Consider the following 18,215-nt stretch of genomic DNA (forward strand, 5'->3'; position numbering starts at 1 on the left):
CCGGCCCACTTTGTTTTCAAATGGTTTTGTTTAGTTGTGACACTGTAGACACCCAACACCTTCCAAGAATCCGAACTCTTCTGTGGGGGAGCACAGAGGGCAGGTGGGTGGTGTATGAGGGTGAGGGAAGGGGACGAGGAACTAGGTAGCAGAGGAGGAAATTTGGGGGTCAGCATTTGTTTTTTGGGGTTCATGACTCAGGTTTGGCATCATCTCCTTCTTCCCCTTCTTGAAGCTTCTATCTTTTCATGCTTGTCTGTTCTTACTTCTACTAAATGCTGAGTGTTTCATCTTCTGCCACCCCCTCCTGCTCTGGCTCCTGTGCTCCACCCTGTTCCATTGACCCCTCTTCCCTTCCCTCTCCTCCGGTGCTCCCTCAAAACCCCTGAGGCGCTCACACTGTTTAATCTTTTCCACCTCGGAGTGTTTAAGCAGCTTAACACAGCAGGATCTGCACTGCTCAGCCCAGGAGAGGCTGATGCTTGACAGGTAATACAGGACTAATTCTAGGCTTAGCCTTTACTTTTACATGCCACTTCCTACCAGTCTGCAGAGGTATGTGACGTCCTACATGCACCAGGATGTGCAGGAATGTTAACAACACATGCAGACATACTCTGACCAAAACAATTTAAAGCCCTGTCAGTTTTATCAAATGAAATTGTTTGTACATACCAACGAAACAAAACAAAACTTGTACTTTTTCTTATACTCTGTATTTCAACTTCTACTTGAGTTTAGAACATGACATCTTTTGACAAATGTACAGAAAAAACGTTGTCACACTTTAATGATGCAGAGCTTTGTCCCAGCAGTGATGATTTATCATCAGTAATAAGTTAATTATTGAAATGGATCACGTTAGTGCGCATGTTGCAGTGCACAGTGACAGCCTTTGTAAATGCCTCTTGACATGCTTGACAAGGCGGCAGTACCTGAGCTCACTGGGGCCATGGAGTCAATTGCTACACATAGGCAGTGCTTTGAAGGGCAGGGGTGCGTGCCGAGCCGGGCTGCGGGTGGCACACACACACACACACACACACACCACCACACACACCCACACATGATCCATCCCACAACCAAACACACTGCATCCCAAAGGGTGAATGGTGCGGCGAAGGGCTGTAAACCTGACCTTGCCAAACACCATCAGACCAAGGGCAACTGAGTTCACCTGCAATGTTTTCACTGACGAAGAAAAAAAATTATGTAGACTCTTTGTGTAGGTAAGAGGTAAAAGAACTAAAACAATGGGAAAAACAGATAGAGGGAGTGTGTTTCCAGGAGAAAAAAAGAATGGATTAAGAGACACAGAAAGAGAGCGACGGGAAAGACTATCTGCTGCATTAACCTTCCCCTCCACAGTGCCAGCATAGAGTCCTTTCTGCACTCCTCTTTCAGCAGGGAGGACCCAGGGGACGGTAACGCTAAGCCCCAGTCCATTCTTCCACCAGAAACTTTGATTTCCTATTAGGTTCCTCCTGATGGGGACTGCTGGGGAAAGGAGAGGAGAGGAAAGGGGAGGAAAGAAGGGACGGACCTGGAGATGGAGGACAGGGGAAGGGAAGGTAGAGTGGAGTTAGAAGTGGCCAAAAAAAAAAACAAAAAAGGAGGAGAAGAGTTAAAGAGGCGGCAAAAACAGAAACAAATGAACCAAGCAAGGGAAGAGGAAGAGTGGAGGTGAATGGGGAGAGCTGGATACACATCACATGTGGTGTTTGCAGGATGTTCACCCAGGGACACTGGCAATGCCTGTCCTGTACTGAAGGCATTGTTGATGCTCAGCCCATTTAGCACTGACCTTTCCTAGCTGGCAGACTCACAGACTGAGAGGTAAAAAAAAAAAAAAAACACTGGGTAGCAGACAGCGCGGTATGCAGACAGACGGGTGAGACACAGAATCAGTTTATAAGGACACAGGTAAAGAAAGCAAGCCAACAAGAGGGCAGGAAAGTAGAAATATGACTAATAAAGGTGGTTTGAATATGAAGCCAAAGATTCACACTTAACAGACACTAGATCAAAGAAAGGGACAGGCAATTCAGGCATAAACACCAGCAAGTTAACGTGAACTATGCAAATAATATTTAGATAGTTGACGCTCTCACACAAAAACAAATACAAGGAGAGAGGGGGACCCATAACTGTGCATAATTTTGTAGATATGCTAGTTAGATATGGATAAGAATATTACCCTCCCAAATCTGAAACTTGTATACAGGCAACTGGTGCCTATGTTTTATTTTTCTTGTGTTGCGTGATGGCTGTTAGCAGATGTGTGTAACAGTCTCTGTCTAACAGTGGAATCAGATAAAAGAAAACCCGAAAAGTCACATGAACTTTTTGATTTTCAATTATCAAACAAATATTCAAAAATAGTGTAAAGACTCAACACCAGCTTAAGCCCTAAACTCAACAACTAAGGAGCCATGTTGTTGCAGTGTGATGCAATCTAATTGGGCATCTTCTTGCAGTGTTATTTTAGCTCTTCCTTATGTATATGGCAGCATATATTGCTCCAAATTCTTTATATTTTGTTAAACTTTAATGGTGCCTTCCCAGATTTGTAGGCAATGTCATGCTGGTTTCCACTTCACATCAGTCCAGAGAAGTCACCGCCATTTCTAGTTCTCATTTCTAGTTCTCATTTCTAGGTTCATCTTTTCACAATTTGAACCCTCATTTAGGGATGCAGCAACAAAACAGGTTCATGTAATATTTTTAGGGGGCGTTTGAGCCCATGCAGTGATGTCCACTATAGAGTCATTTCTGTTTTTAATGCAGCGCTGCCTGATGACCCAAGATCACAGTCGTCTCGAGTTGGATTGCAGCCTTGTCCTTTTTGTGCAGAGATTTCTCCAGATTCTCTGAATCTTTTGATGGTATGAAATACAGTTGAAGAAATACTCAAATTATTTGTAAAATTATGCTGATGAACATTACTCAGGAATCACTGAACTTTTTCCTCATTAAGTCTCACAGAATGGCGGCAAGCCTCTCCCCATCTTAACTCAGAGAGACTATCTTCAAATGAACATTTTACGCCGCGTCCCATCTCTTTTGAAACTGGGGTTGTACAGTATTGGTTACAAAGCCTTTAGTGACCCACCACTAATTTAATTCCCTGCACTGCATGAGTGTCCATGCTGAAAGTCTAGGATTGCACTGAAACTGGTAAAGCCCATATTATTATGACAATACATGAGACACACATATGTGGCCTGCATTTTGTTCAACAGTGCATGACCTCCCATGAGGGCAATATAGGAACAAAAACTCTTTTGCTACACAGGGAGGCCAAGTTCAACTGATCTCTTTTGTCAGCTTACTTCATTTTCACATTTGTGTAGTCGTCCCCATTATGACAGCAAGTAGAGTATTTGTATTTGGGGAAACGGAAAAGGAGAATGTGTGGCAGCTTTAGCTCGACACTTGGCAAAACAAGAAACTTTGCTCTGTGGGGAAATTAACCTGAGAAAATAAAACTAAAACAAATGATTCCAAATGCATTTTTTGTAAGAATTAATTATTCAACAAACAAAGACTTGGTGCCCCCTGTTTTAGCAATGATATCCATACATCATGTATCTGTTAAAGAAGCTTAATGCTTATGGTTATATATCACCAGCTGATAAACATTCAAGACAACTCACACAATGACTTTCTCTTGACAACAACAGCATTTCTGTGTTTTTATGATAAGTAGTTCCCCTGTCTTTTGTGGGAAAGAGGGATGAGACCGATATTAAAGTCGTGTAGGCGAGACGCAGAGATATGGAGACAGAGACATACAGAGAGACACAAAAGGGAGCTGGAGAGAGGTAGTCACGGGGAGAATGATTGATTGATGTGGTCAGTGAGGCGTCACTGATCTCCAAGGGAGACCCCCACCCCTTCATCTCCGATGAAGAGGATGTGGATTGGCTTTAATGGTGTGAAAACAGGCAGACTGCAGCACTAATCTGGGAGGAGGAAGATAAGGACTGCCAAATCAGCTACAAACAAATAGAGTCAATGAGCCTGGAAATTTCTAGTGTTTTCAGTAACCCTGAAGGGTAATTACTTTTATTTTACTTAACTCTATTTAACTTTTTTGGTAAATGTAAGTCTATGTATTGAATGGGGATTGGGGTGAATTGTTCCAGTGAGACACAAATGTATCATCACAAAATAAACCTGCATATTTTTCATGCACCAAATCACACTAAAAAACAACCAACTCTTCAAGATATCTCACTCTAAATCAACATATTAACCAAAAAAAAAAAAAAAAACATCTGATGGGGAGAGATGAACAGGAGGAACATGAGCCTGGTCCTGCAGTCGGTCAAACGAGCACTGTTTGTGTGTTTGTGTTACCCTGCAGAGAGGCTCACTAATCCGTTACAGCAGTAGGAAGTGTCTAGCTATATTAGCTGTGTTATCCTGCTGGGATCTTGTGTTTCAGCGGGGGTCCTTTGCTCTTAAAGACGCCCTACAGGCATTTTCAAGCAACAGACAACAAATACACCTAAAATGAATACAGTTAAGACTGTCTTAAGGTTGTTTTCACATCCAAATCTTTGTTACCCATTTTATTCTCAAGCATGATCTTAAATTATGTGTAAGAAGTCTGAACTCTTAGCGGAGATTCAAATAGAAGTTCTTAATCACACCAGAGCGCAGGCATTCAAGTTATTTTAGTGAGGGTTGAGGTTCACAGACCCACTGTTACTTTTCCTGTCTAGTAGAAAAGATCCATGTCAATCCAATTCCTTCACTGTGGGAAGCTGTGTGCTGTTGTGTGAATGTAACAGGGGTCTTGCTGTTTGTGGGTACACCCTGCAGCTATTGTTGGGTGTAAAGAGACCACTCGAAACAGACACGAAGGCACTTCTTCTCTGTCAAGTGGGCGATGATGTGAGTTGAGTGGGCTTCTCCCTGATATTGCAGAGGGCACTCGAACATCAGCAACACACAGCAAGCAACCAATCTCTCAGCTAACCTTGGTTACACAGTTTTTGTTTGATTGGATGATTTCAAAAGACTTGAATATAGCTGTCAGAGTTAGATGGTAATAGCTCAAAGTAAGTACATTATGATGGATTATATTATCTTTAAGACATTCACATTGCTCCTCCCTTTGCTCCTCTGAATCATTCCTCATCATTTGTTTATTTAAACTTATTTCTATTAATGATTAACTTTTCCAGAGTCTACAGTTCTACATTTTCATTTAGCAGAAGCTTTTGTCCAAAGCAACATACAACACAAGCAAAAGTTTAGATGGCAGAGAAGACCTTAGTCAGAGCGACAGAGTGCTTCAAGTTATTTGGCTGCGGGTGCTGCCATCAAGTGCAAGAAGAAGTGTCCTCTCTCCCATGTAAAAAATTAGCCTTGGCTAACCATGATTGAAATCATTGCAACATTGTGCAACCTTTAACAACATTCAGTGGTCAGTGCTAAGAATTCACGAAGAGCTGGGTCTGAGACCTTCTGACTCATTCTACCCTGGAGGACAAAGAGGAGACAGGTCAGATTAAAGTGCCTAAGTGTTACTATCAGTCTACCAGCTGGAATATTACCTTAATGAAGAATTAAGCTGAATCTGAAAGTTTTCAAAAACACATCATAAACCTATGTTCATTGGGACACAGTTTTAGACCGCTACGTCAATGAAACATGTGTGCATTTATTTATTTATTTATTTATTTATTTTACCTATGAAGGTGCCTCCATGTCATATCTTTATTTATAAATTCACTCCACCTGTTCTCCTATCTGCAACAGTATTAGTCACTAAATCTTAACTTACTTTCCAGCTCAAAGCAAAGACTCCCCACAACTCCATTGTGTTCTGTCTCCTTCCTGGATGAGTGGCTGAATGGACAAATTGGAAAGAGAGAGGTAAAAACAACAGGACATGTGTCTCTAATTAGAAAAAAGGAATAAGACGTGTGCAACATCTTTTTGTGTCTGTGTGCAGAGCAGAAAGGGAGACGGGTAAGGCAGAGGTGGTGTGATGTGCTCTTTGAATGCTGTGTGCACTGTGTGAGTGCAAGAGGGAGGCTGTAAATGATACCCTTGTCTGTTCCCTACTTGCCCCACTCTGAGGCTGCTCCACCCTAAGCAGCCCGGGAAAGAGTGGGGGTCCCCTGGGAACTCGACAGGACAGGGAGGGAGGGAAGTGGGGGCGGCTGCATGGAGGCCAGGCTTTCAGCCACTATGAAAAAGAGCGAAATCAAATACAAGCAAAATCTCCTTCAATATACTGTATCCCTCACCTGAGTAGGGCAGCTAGCTGAAAGCAGATCCGTGGGGGCGACTGTACAATGGACCCTGGGAGGACTGCAGAGGAAAGGAGAAAAGAGATGCAGTTAACTTAAAAGGGGAGTGGGGGCAAAAAAAAAAAAACTGCTAAAGAGAACAATCTACTGCTCCTTGCGACAAATTTCAGTCCAAGCTCTTTGAACTGTTGCACTGATGTTAAGAGGAGTTTTTATTCTCTGCTTTTAATCCCAAGGGTCCTTGTGTCTGCTTAGTCTCTTCTTTCCTTTCCTCTTTTCAAGACAAGCCATTCAAGTCTGATTATTTTAACAACCAGGAATCCAGGAATAAAGTTTTTGGGGCATCTTCTACTGAGTGGTGTGCACTTTTTGAAGGGACAGGACCGAAAAGGAAAAAAAAGAAAAATGCACATACAATGGGCATTTTTTGCCAAGGGGGGGTATAGGTTGGACTGTTGGAGAGAGACAGGGAATGGTGAAAGAGGAGTGGGGCAGGATGTGCAACCCATGGTTATGGCCATTAGTAGTGTGGAAGGTGGGCTTTTAGCCTCTTTGCAGGCAGGAACAGGGTGCTTACCTGTCAGTCAAGTCAGCTAAGCCCTTACATGAGTAAAACTCATTCATTTAATATTTTCAAAAAATTAAGAGTTATTAATAAAAATCTACCTGTTCCTGTGTGCGCCAATGGAGAAATGAGCTATTCAGAACCAAACAGTTTTTTAACCAAGCTGCAAATACTTTTTATTTTTGCTTTCAGGCTTGGCGTGGGCGGGGGTCTCTGCGTTTCTGCAGCCAGCCTTAAGCGGATTGGCAAAGAACTGCAGTTTTAAGCACTTCCTCATGGGATTAATTTCTTGCGGTTGATCTAGAGGCACAGACCATCCACAATTAAGTAGTATAGTACCAGTAAAACTTTACATGTCGACAAATCCTTGTCGACATGTAAAGTGAGCAGGGTCGTTTGATGTGTGAGTAGTTACATTAGGGCACATACACTCACTGGCAACTTTATAAGGTACACCTTGCTAGTACTGGGCCCCCCTTTGCCTTCAGAACTGCCTTAATCCTTTGTGGCATAGATTCAACAAGTTCCAACAAGTCAAATTATGACCCTACCATCAGAATGTCGCAGCAGAAATCCAGACTCATCAGACCATGCAACGTTTTCCCAGTGTTCTACTCTTCAATTTTGGTGAGTCTGTGCAAATCGTAGCCTCAGTTTCCTGTTCTTTGTTGACAGGAGGGTCACCCGGTGTGGTCCTCTGCTGCTGTAGCCTATCTGCCTCATGGTTGGACGTGTTGTGCGTTCAGAGATGCTCTTCTGCATACCTCGGTTGTAACAAGTGGTTATTTGAGTTACTGTTGCCTTTCTACCAGCTCGAACCAGTCTGGCCATTCTTCTCTGACCTCTGGCATCAACAAAGCATTTTCGCCCACAGAACTGCCGCTCATTGGATATTTTCTTTTTTTTCTGACCGTTCTCTGTAAACCCTAGAGATGGTCTCTCTAAGTCGTCCTTAGACGAGCTCCCATCAGAGTCTCCAATCCTTCCGGTTCTCCATACACCCAGCCAGCTCCGAGGAGCTTCCAGTTCCTGCATCCCTCTTCAGGACGTCCACATACTTTACCATGGGAGGTCCTCGGGATTGAGGCCCACGCGTTGGTTCCCACAGGACCAGCCTGCTGGCCAGGAACTCCCGATGTCTGTGGCAGTGGCCAGCCAGCCAGCCTCATCCTCCTAGCTGCTACCTTCTTGTTGAGCCTCGGCAGTTGCCTGTCCAGGTCTTTGTTTGAAATGTGGATGTTCTGGTCCACATTCAGAACAGCTCGAAGCATTCTGGTGTGGCACCCATCCAGGGACTTTTGCAGGGTGGGTGTCAGGGTCCAGCTTTCACAGCCATACAGGAGAACAGTCTCCACAGTAGCGTGGAATAGATAGACAGAGATGGTCGTGCGCGAAAATCCCAGTAAATCAGCAGTTTCTGAAATACTCAGACCAGCCTATCTGGCAGCAACAACCATGCCACGTTCAAAGTCACTGAAATACCTTTCATCCCCTTACTGATGCTCGATTTGAACTGCAGCAGATCGTCTTAACCGTGTCTACATGCCTAAACGGGACTGGCCTGCTGGTTTCACCTTAACCGTCGCCACAACGCCAAATTTCGGACTATGTCTGTGTCCTCTATATGTCTCTCTAACCCCAACACAGTCGAGGCAGATGTCTGTCTAACATGAGTCTGGTTCTGTCCGAGGTTTCTGCCTGTTCAAGGGAAGTTTTTCCTTGCCAATGTAACTTGCTAAATGCTGCAAAGTCCTGTACTCGTGGAGGATTAAGATTAGATACGACTCCTTATCTTGTCTTGATGTTGGGATTCTGCTAGTAAAATTTTATTAACATTCACTGGTCTAGACCTGTGGATGTTTTTGTAAAGTGTCTTGAGATAACGTTTCTTATGATTTGGTGCTATACAAATAAAGACTGATTGATTAATTGATTGATTGATTGATTGATTGATAAATGCATTGAGTTGCTGCCATGTGATTGGCTTATTAGAAATTTGCCTTAAGAGCAGTTGGACAGGTGGCCGGTGAGTGTATATTAACATTATAATCCATGCAACACAAAAATATATGCATTATGTTGTCATAGTGTCATTGACTTCATTATTCATTGATCAGCTGCTGGTACCTGACTAAAATAGTTAAAACTAATGGACCTGACACTGAACTTTTCACAGTGACCTGCAGTGACATAAGGTGCATGCTGTACACATGTTTCACTGTACACGTGAATCTGGCTGGCTGCCAGCAGAGGTTACGTGTGGTGAAAATGACACGTGTGTTAGAGAACACACACACAAACACATACTCACACACATATGAACATCCCTCCTCTTTGCCCTCTTACCCTCTCACACACCTCTCATGTTCCAAGGTGTGAAAAAGATGGAAAAGCACCTCCAGCAAAATCACTTCCGCAGCTCACTCACTCAGGTTCTTTTCATGTGTGCAGGGTCGCTCACAGTGAAGGTCTCTTCCCCAGCTGAGGAGGGCTGGCTGCACGCTCGCTGTAACCTGATCCTGCTGGAAGTCATAAAGTGTCAAAGGAGTAGCCTTGCAGTTTAGGTGTTTCCTATTGAGAAGTATTACTGCTCTATGCACACAAAAGCAACAACACACAACTATTGGAGCGGATGTGTTGGCATGGCTTTTTAAAAAAATAAATCAAATTCATCCCAAAAAGACAAAAATTCCATCAGTTTGTAATGTAAAAATTCAAGATGTTGTGAGGTCAAATACTGGAAAAAATGAGATGAAATATCTTTAAGATATAAAGGACAGGTGAGATATAAAGTCATACAGATGAAGCACATCACATACACAGTCTTCTCTAAAATGCACATCCTTCAACATGCAAATCCAGCAAACACACCCATACACACAGACTGAACGCACGCACAAAGCCATGTAACTGATTCCACTGCAGCATTGAGCACTGTGGATAATTGGGAGCACCATTGTGCTGCTCTTCAATGGGATGGTTACCCAAGAAGCCTCATGTTCGTGTTCATGTACATTTGCTTTGAAGGTGGCGGACACAAAAAGCTGAACCCTGCCCACAACAAAGCCCTGAGAGACCCTGCTTCACCCAGGGACGTCTTTCATGGAGAGAAGCGCAGAGATAAATGATCTTCTTCCTCATGACAGTGTGTGTATGCTGTGTGTGACAATGTCAGCGTGTGTATGCGCAGGCAGACATGCTTTTAGGGATGGGCTGCCTGTCATCATAGAAACCACAGGATGTATTTTGTCAAAATAGTTTAACACCTTGTCTGATGATGATGTAGAGCCCTGTGCTTTGAGGCCTTTTCGTAACAAAATGAGTATCTGAAGTGTTTATTCTGCCCTGCTTCATCTGCCATGTACGGCATACATCATTTTGTATTAGCTCTTGTTTTGCAGACAGCTATGCATCATCAAACTTCATATATGCATACATAACTCCATTCTGTAAGTTTTTACACCAAATATGTCCATACACAATGGTATGTGCAACAGGAAAAGTCATGTTAACCCAACTTTTAACCTGTACTTTGAGGTCTCATGAACAGGTAAGGGGGTAAAAGTTACACAATTGAATTTTAAGTTTCATTGCAAAAAAAGTGTTAAATGGTAGGAACTTTTAAGTTCTGTTGGGGAGTTTGCATCTTGCAGGGAAACTGGTTGACATTTTTACTGATGCCTCTTTGTAAGCAAGTGGCAGAATCGACCATTTGTATATGTTTATTTTTAATGTCCAAAATTATGCAGGTGTCAGACCAAAACCAAGCTTCACAGTGGCTGATGTATTTGACAATTAAAGCTTAGTATAAGATCATCAAAAAGAACTTTCAGCAGTTCTAAAGTCTGACTTGTGTATCCCAGTCACCTTTTTTAATCTGATGGAAGCCAGTTTGAGCTGCTGGCCTCTGGGCTAAGATTGAGAGCAGATAACCTGAAGAGGAAAAGAACTGAAGACTCTTTTTCCCGGCTGCTAATTACATTGCTTAATTTGCACATGAAGTGAAGCAGCTCCTTCTCGTGCCTGTATAAGTACTTTGTTATTGCAATGAAGACTTTCTGAGCTGAGATGTTGACTCCCTAAGTGATGTTATCAGAACTGTATTTACTTCCATTGAAGTTGTTTCATATTCTAGAGTTGCGTTTTATTACTGTTTTTTTTTTTTTCAATTTGAGTTTCTTTGCTGCTGTTTCTTTGCTGCATACTTTATTCAAAGCAATGTCTACAAACTAAATTTCATCAAAGTTAAAGCAATTTAGAATTAGACCTAGATGTATTTACTAGAGACAAAGTTTGGAGACAGACTGACATAAAGATATTGCAGGAAAAAAAATCAATACCCTGCCCCCCCAAAACAAATTCTGAGCTTATCAGAATCCAAATCACATTATTTTATTGTTTTACCTGTCAATGCTGGGTGTCTTTGGTTTTCCCTGTATTTTCACCACATCATCACTGTACTCACGATGCAAATACTACTATTTTAGCAATTGTGAGTCGAAGTACTGCCAAGTCAACTCATTAAAGATTCATGGCTTCAACAAGCACCTGTTTGCACTGCAGCATGCAGTGCAAACAGGTGCTTGTTGCATCACAGCTGCATTGTGTGTTTGAGTGATCACTTCAGGTTACGCTACAGTACATGATCATACAGGCCTTAGTGGCTAATGAGGGATGAGGGCTCCAGGGGGAAAGATCAGAATAGCCCTTTTTGTACAGTGATGTGTATCTATCTATCTATCTATCTATCTATCTATCTATCTATCTATCTATCTATCTATCTATCTATCTATCTATCTATCTATCTATCTATCTATCTATCTATCTATCTATCTATCTATCTATCTATCTATCTAGTGTCCTGTCGCTCATCTTTCCCTCTCATCCCTCTCACTTATTGTTCTGTCTTCACCATCCCATGGCGTCCTTGCTCTCCACCCTCTCTCTCATTCTCCCTCTCTGGGACAGCAGATGGAGACTATGGCCCAGTTCTGCCTTTTGTTCTGGGTCCCCTGAGAGGGCCGTGGCTTTCTGGACAGCACACAGCTCGGCTCCTCATATCTCATACAAATGCAAGCGCCTTTTCTTTTCATAAAAAAAAAGAGGAAGCACTGGAATGCACATATTCTGAATATATTTATTGAAATGAGCATGACTAGAGAGCCTTCAATCCAAAATAAAGTTTTCCACGTGCTGCCAACTGGTGTTGATACATTTGTTTTGCAGGGAACATGTTATAAATATAGTTTTTGTTGCATTCTTGCCTCTGCATAATTTCTAACTTTATATTTACCTTATACAATATTTAGGAGCTCCAGGCCATGCCATTCATTATTACGTGTTGACACTACTATTTGTTTTTGTAAAGCAGGTCAGGCTGAGTCAGAGAGAGATACAGAAAATGCTGGAACACAAACGGGACAACAACTTTCTTTCTAAACAAAGACATGTCAATGAGCAGCAGCTGTGAAAGAGGAGACAGTGTGCCAAATATGCATCTTTTTCTTCAGTTTCTTCTTTTACAACCAACAGCACAGACACGCGTCAGTGCATCTCAAGTTCCATCTAACTCCACCTAACTGTTGTTTTTGTCATAACGTCCGTGTGTAAATAATTAATGTGTGTGAAACAGTGAAACCTTTACCTGACCGGCATCCCACCTGTTGCAGATGTTTTTTTTTTTCTTTTTTACAACTTTCACTTCCTATGGGTATAAATAAAAAAGAAAAAAAGATTTTAAGCAGTATAATATCATCAATTCACGCAAGTCTTTCATTTCAAAAATGAAATAACTAATCGTGGATACAAGTACTTTAGCAAACTTGTTAGTTGTAAGTACTCTTTCAGTCATATTTTTCCCCTTCAAAAATTAAAATTTAAACTTGTCTGTGACAGTACGATGCAGGACATCCTCGTGTTTTTTTTTTGGTATGGCTTCATATTTGCACAGTTTACTACTACTACTGCTACTCATAATAATAAAAATAATAATTGGTTTTTCTGCTTGATCAATTTCCCCCCCGGTGTTACGAGGCTGGCCCATCAAAGTAAGCTTTCACAGCTTCGATCCTAAAAAATACTAAAAGTTTCAGAAGGCCTACAGGCCGATTCGTCTGTCATTTCAAACTTGGCCTATTTATAAATTCTAATTATATCCCCCCATTTCCCCATGGACGTCAGTACCTGTGCCATTATATTTTTCAGCATCTCTTTCGTGTTTATTGAAACTTGAGCTCCTTTCACCGCAACACGAACTCGCTGCACGTCAGTCCGTAGTTCTACCTGCATAAATTGTGTTAATAATTTAGCACAACATACTCATTATATTTCCCTTTATTCCCTGCCTTCAGGAGGCGAGTGAAGGGGCAGTGGCTGTGATTGGCTGAATACAGTGGGTGGACGACAGGGCAGTGACACTTTCAACAGGTAGTTCAGGTAACTACTTTCATGAATTATTTCAGAGTATTTGATGTTTATGTCCTACACCGCACAACTCGGAGACATTGGCCAAAGTTTGAAGAAAAGAAAACAATACAGGTACATAATTCTTGCCAGTGTCGCGCAGCCAGACCCTGTGAGCGTGCGTCGACATCCACGTGCTCGTGCTTAGCTGACGGAGAAGAGGGAGAGAAGGGTAGAAAGAAGAGAGAAAGAAGTACAGAGGAGGAGGTGTCCCAACGTCGGTGTGTGTGTGTAGCTCTTTTCTTTAGTTGAGAAAAGTGTGTTCCCTCTCGAGTCAGGTCCTCAGGGACACGGTGGGGACCCACGAGCGCTCACCAGCTGACAGCGCGTGCTTCATTGAGGCCATCCAACACCCCGGCCCACGAGCCTGCCAACAATAGCCTGAAATTAATGCATACTCCCCATTACCACAACTGATATTCACCAAATGGACGAGATGGCGAGAGTTCAAAAAAGAAAGAAAAAAAAAGTCGTCAGTGAGGAGGTAGTTAAAGTAACGCTGTGCGTTAATTTAATGCAGTGTTTTTTTTTCCTGAGTCAAAGTTACCGTTAATACAAAACTTTGATATACGACTGTGGGACGGAGGCGCGTGCACCTGCAACATATGGCGAGCGAGCGCGTGTTGGACACGTTTCTCGTTGCTAAAAAGTTCACTATAAATTACTTTAGAGGAGATCGGGTGAAAGTTTTTCTTAATGATCAAATAGGGTTTTTTTTACTGGTCTAAACCGGAACCGTAGTGTTTCTGTTATTTTTATGTACACTTGAAAGTCCCCTCACACGAAGGCCCCCCAACTCAGGCTGGTTGTTTTAAAAATAAAGCCAAACAAAGTGCTGTTTCATGCCAATGCCATGAGCCCTTTAAAGTTTCGTTTAATTTAACCGATTTTTAACGTATTTGAATATATTTCATATTGCTTGTGTATCAAAACTATTATTGTTATTATTATTTCTATTGTTACTTGTGGCCTTTGATAATAGCAGCTAACAGACCCATGTCTGCTATTTACTACATCCTTTTTCACTCCTCGTTTCATTAAATGGGAGTAAAATGACTGCTATTCTTTAATAATAATAATAATAATAATAATAATAATAATAATAATCATAACAATAATAATAATAATAATTTTAACATTATCATGATTATCATCAAAACATTGAGAATTCCTTTAAAAGTGGAACAAAAGTGAGAATTGAAACGTCACATTTTAGTTTGTCTTTTATTCTCAAAAACAATTAAACAAAAACAATAAATGGCAAAATGATAGCTTTTCTCAACAAATGCAACTATTTAATTATAAAAAGCAAATCAATGAAAACATAGGCAATAAATACATGTCAATTAATCTCATCCAGTGAAAGCAAAAGACACACCAGTTCAACTGAAGATAAAAAAAGAAAATATAAAAGAAGGCAGCAGTGATGGCTAGATTAAATTAACTGAAATTGGCAGTACTATAGCTAACAGGAAAACATTATTGTTTATGGTTTGAAATCGAAGTCGCATTTCTCAAGCCTCTGGCTCGTTTGTCTTTTAAAGTGCACATAGGAACTTTTTAAGTTGCAAAACAAAATACATTAATATACGAACAACAAATAAACAATATTGCCAATCAAAATACAAACAAAAAAAAGAGAAAAAAAATCAGAGCTACAAAAGTCTAAATCATAAAACTTCAGCAATCATCCATAAAGATATTAATTTGTGGAAGACAGCTTTTTGGTCGGAGTGACGTGGGAGATACCCATGGCAGTGCTGCGCGCGACATGGCAGAGGGGTCTTCCAGCCACGTCTCCATGGAAACTACTCATTAGGCTATACATCTCTTGGCAGAACCAAATTAGGCGTATCACACATTAAAACAGCTTTAAATTACATTGAAGGTTAATAAAATATGCTTTAACTGCTGTTAAAAATGTCATGACGTTTTTTTTTAAGAACCTTACTATCCCGAAAAAGCTCTTTGTTAGCCACAGGCAGGATGTGTAATTGACTCGGTTTACGGGCATTAGCTCAAATCTAAAAAGCCAACACAAGCCTTGACGATAATCGGATATTTTTTCTTGTTAATGTTCAGAAAGAAACGGTGTGCTGAGTGTGGCGGGCCAGTTTGAGATCAGAAAGGTCATCTTCTTCACTTGAGTGGACCTCCATCGCTATTTCATCCGAGTCACTGAAGTGGGAGTTGGGGGAGAACTCTCCATCGCTCCGGGGGGATCCTTTTCTTCCTCCTGCCCGGGTGGACGAAGGAGATGGCGAACACATCGCTTCTTCTACCATGGCCGAAAACGTCCCCTCATCGAAGGAGGTGCGAAAAGGCATCCCGCTGGCGTGAACAGGTAAACTGCTGCATGAGACGGGCACGGGGGACGGGGAGGCTCTGTCCTTCGTTAGGTCAAGACCAGCGGCAGGCAAAGACATAGTGTCACACTTTGGCGAGTTGTTATTGGTCGAGGCGTCGTTTTTGCTGCTGCTGCTTGAGGTGACTGGACCTTCGAGCAGCTCAGCCAGAGCGTTGATGTAAATCTGTGCCATCTGTAAAGTTTCATACTTGGAGAGCTTCTTGTCGTTGTCAAACGCTGGGATGACACTGCGCAGCTCGTCAAACGCGTGGTTAAGCCCGTGCATCCGTCTTCTCTCACGCGCATTGGCGGCCACGCGCCTCTGCTTCTGGACTCCTCCGACAGGTTTGCTGGACGTGGCTCTCTGTCTCGTGTCCACCTCGGGCCCGGTGACCATGCCCTTAAGACGGCACAAGTCCCTTACTTTGAGCGAGGAAGAGGAGGGGCTCTTGGCAGTTTTTCTGTAGCTGGGAGGGCTGGGGTGGCCTTCGGACCCCGGGGAGCCACTTTCTGAAAGATGAAGAGGAAGAAAATGTTTAAAAAAAATACGAAACCGGTTTGGTTTGAAAGAAAAAAAAAATGCCATGCATCATTTCTCATTTGAATCTTAAGAAATGCCAAACGCATTATTTGTTTATAACAGGCTATAACTGTTCAAAATGCACCGTGTCAGGGAACGCTCTCAGTGGATGTAAAATTCACTGTAGCAGATCTTAACCGCCTGTTGCGTGTCATGTTCCAAAGCAAGCAATATAATGTTTTAAAAGTTGTCCCAAATGGAACTGGCAAGACTTCTCACCTTGATAAGAGCCGGTGCTGGAGCAAGGCGAGTGCCGCAGGTATTCTGGTGAAGTGTCGTGTGCCGCGCAGGTGCCAGACGGCTGCACCAGAGCCAGCCAGGCGCGTGGGTCACTGCCGTTGTCCACGAGCGTCAGTCCAGGTTCGTAGCAGGACTCCTCGAGCTGCTGCTCTTCTCCCCTCTCCACCTGTTTCGGGCTCAGCCTCGAGTCAAAGACCACCACTTCCCGGGCGCCCTTGCTCCACTCTTCGACACTCAGAACTTCCATTTTCTAAAGACCGCCAAAGGTCGATAGTGTTTGAGTCAGAGCGAGTTCTTGGGAGCACACACTGCTACGCTGCTGCACTGTGTGAATATGTGTGTCGCGTGCAGGACTCCTTCTCTGGTGTCTCAAGGCGCGGCGTCCGTTTAAAAAGCGGCACGCGTCTGGTTGCCCCCCTCCTCGCGCTGGTCGCGTGTTGACGTCCAATGAGAAGTCTCGTTAAAGCCCGAGAGAGGTGATTATGGCCCCCTGAAGCCGGGCTGTTTATGATAACGTTACAATTTAAGGAGTGTTTAACGCAAAGGGAGGTAAGGGGAATCTCCCCCAGGACGCACGTGCATGGAGTGGTGACGGTTTGAGGTAAGGAGCGTGGACCGCGCGAGACGTGCGCAGCATGTACAGAATTACTAACCTGTCCACATCTTAGACATGACACAGGAAGGGGGAAGAAAAGAGACGGTGCTCAAGGGGTTGAAGGGGGTTAATTTGATTTCCCCAAGTTTCAAAATTAAAGTAATTTTTTCAAAAAGTTTCTTTTAACTTTGTGACTGCAAAGTAGAGAAAATATGTCTATAATTCCACCAAAGTCCCAAATTATATTCCAGCGAGTATGTTGGATTTCAAATTTCCACTAAAGGCACTGTAAGGAGTGTCGGAATAAGGGAGGAAAACAAGTACACAAATTTAAAAAAAATGCTGCTTGCTCTCAACTCAAGAATAAACTTTCGTCTGTTTTATCCATAAAAACCCTAAACACAGTTAATAAACAAATTCAGGAAATTAACTGAAATAAGAAAAGATAACCATAGAGTTCGCTGGTATTAAAAAAATGGTCGAGAAAAGTTTTCAGCTCCTGGGGCTCACGCTCATTGTAGATTCATTCATTCTAAGATGATCTCCAGTTTCCATTTTTCTTTTGTAGCGGCTCTAAAACCTTTTGATCTGGCTCTCGGAACGCCCTGTCGGTAAAAAGGGCTTCACAGGGAACGGAAACATGAGCAGGGGTCTCGCGCTCAACATTGTTAACGTACTGACACGAGCTGTATGTGGCGCTCAGTGCAACTGGAGGGAGAAGGCAGGCACAAAAACACACACAGAACACGGACTAGAGGCTGCTTTATAATGCGTTTGATCTTATTTCCAGGGCTCACCACATAATCACATGTTTTGAGTCATCAGAGTATGAAAAAAAGATGTAAATGTTGAGTAGACTGTACAAATTATAGCCATTAAGTGAAGCACCTGCCGTCTATTGATCAAAGCTTCCATGCTTACTGAGGTGCAAAGGTAGGGCCTTACCTGGCAAATGAACAATGGGCTAATTGCTGGGTGGAAATTGGTTATTTGACTTGATTGCAAATACTGATGAGGACGAAACAGCCTGGGCTATGTGTGAAATACAATAGCCCGATATGCTACAATGATCAATGGGACACGATTAGCAAACCTGTAACAGCCAGTCTGTCTTTTTTGTCACAATATCGCATCATCAAATTAATACAAAATGAAAC

The 18,215-nt window shown here is 42.5% G+C and overlaps 1 protein-coding gene across 1 annotated transcript; it reads right to left on the reverse strand.

The window, feature by feature from the left end:
- Window positions 1–15,119: 15,119 nt before the first annotated feature.
- On the reverse strand, window positions 15,120–16,790 carry atoh1a (atonal bHLH transcription factor 1a). The gene is made up of 2 exons (XM_074671059.1): window positions 16,443–16,790; window positions 15,120–16,153 (listed from the first exon to the last, which is right to left on the reverse strand). Exons 1-2 carry the CDS (start codon window positions 16,708–16,710, stop codon window positions 15,375–15,377), a joined length of 1,047 nt encoding a protein of 348 aa, XP_074527160.1. The 5' UTR covers window positions 16,711–16,790; the 3' UTR covers window positions 15,120–15,374.
- Window positions 16,791–18,215: the final 1,425 nt, after the last annotated feature.

This window comes from Halichoeres trimaculatus, unplaced genomic scaffold (assembly GCF_033239565.1).
Source record: "Halichoeres trimaculatus isolate MK-OKI-2021-1 unplaced genomic scaffold, fHalTri1.1 fHalTri1_scaffold_5, whole genome shotgun sequence".
Lineage (NCBI taxonomy): Eukaryota > Metazoa > Chordata > Actinopteri > Labriformes > Labridae > Halichoeres > Halichoeres trimaculatus.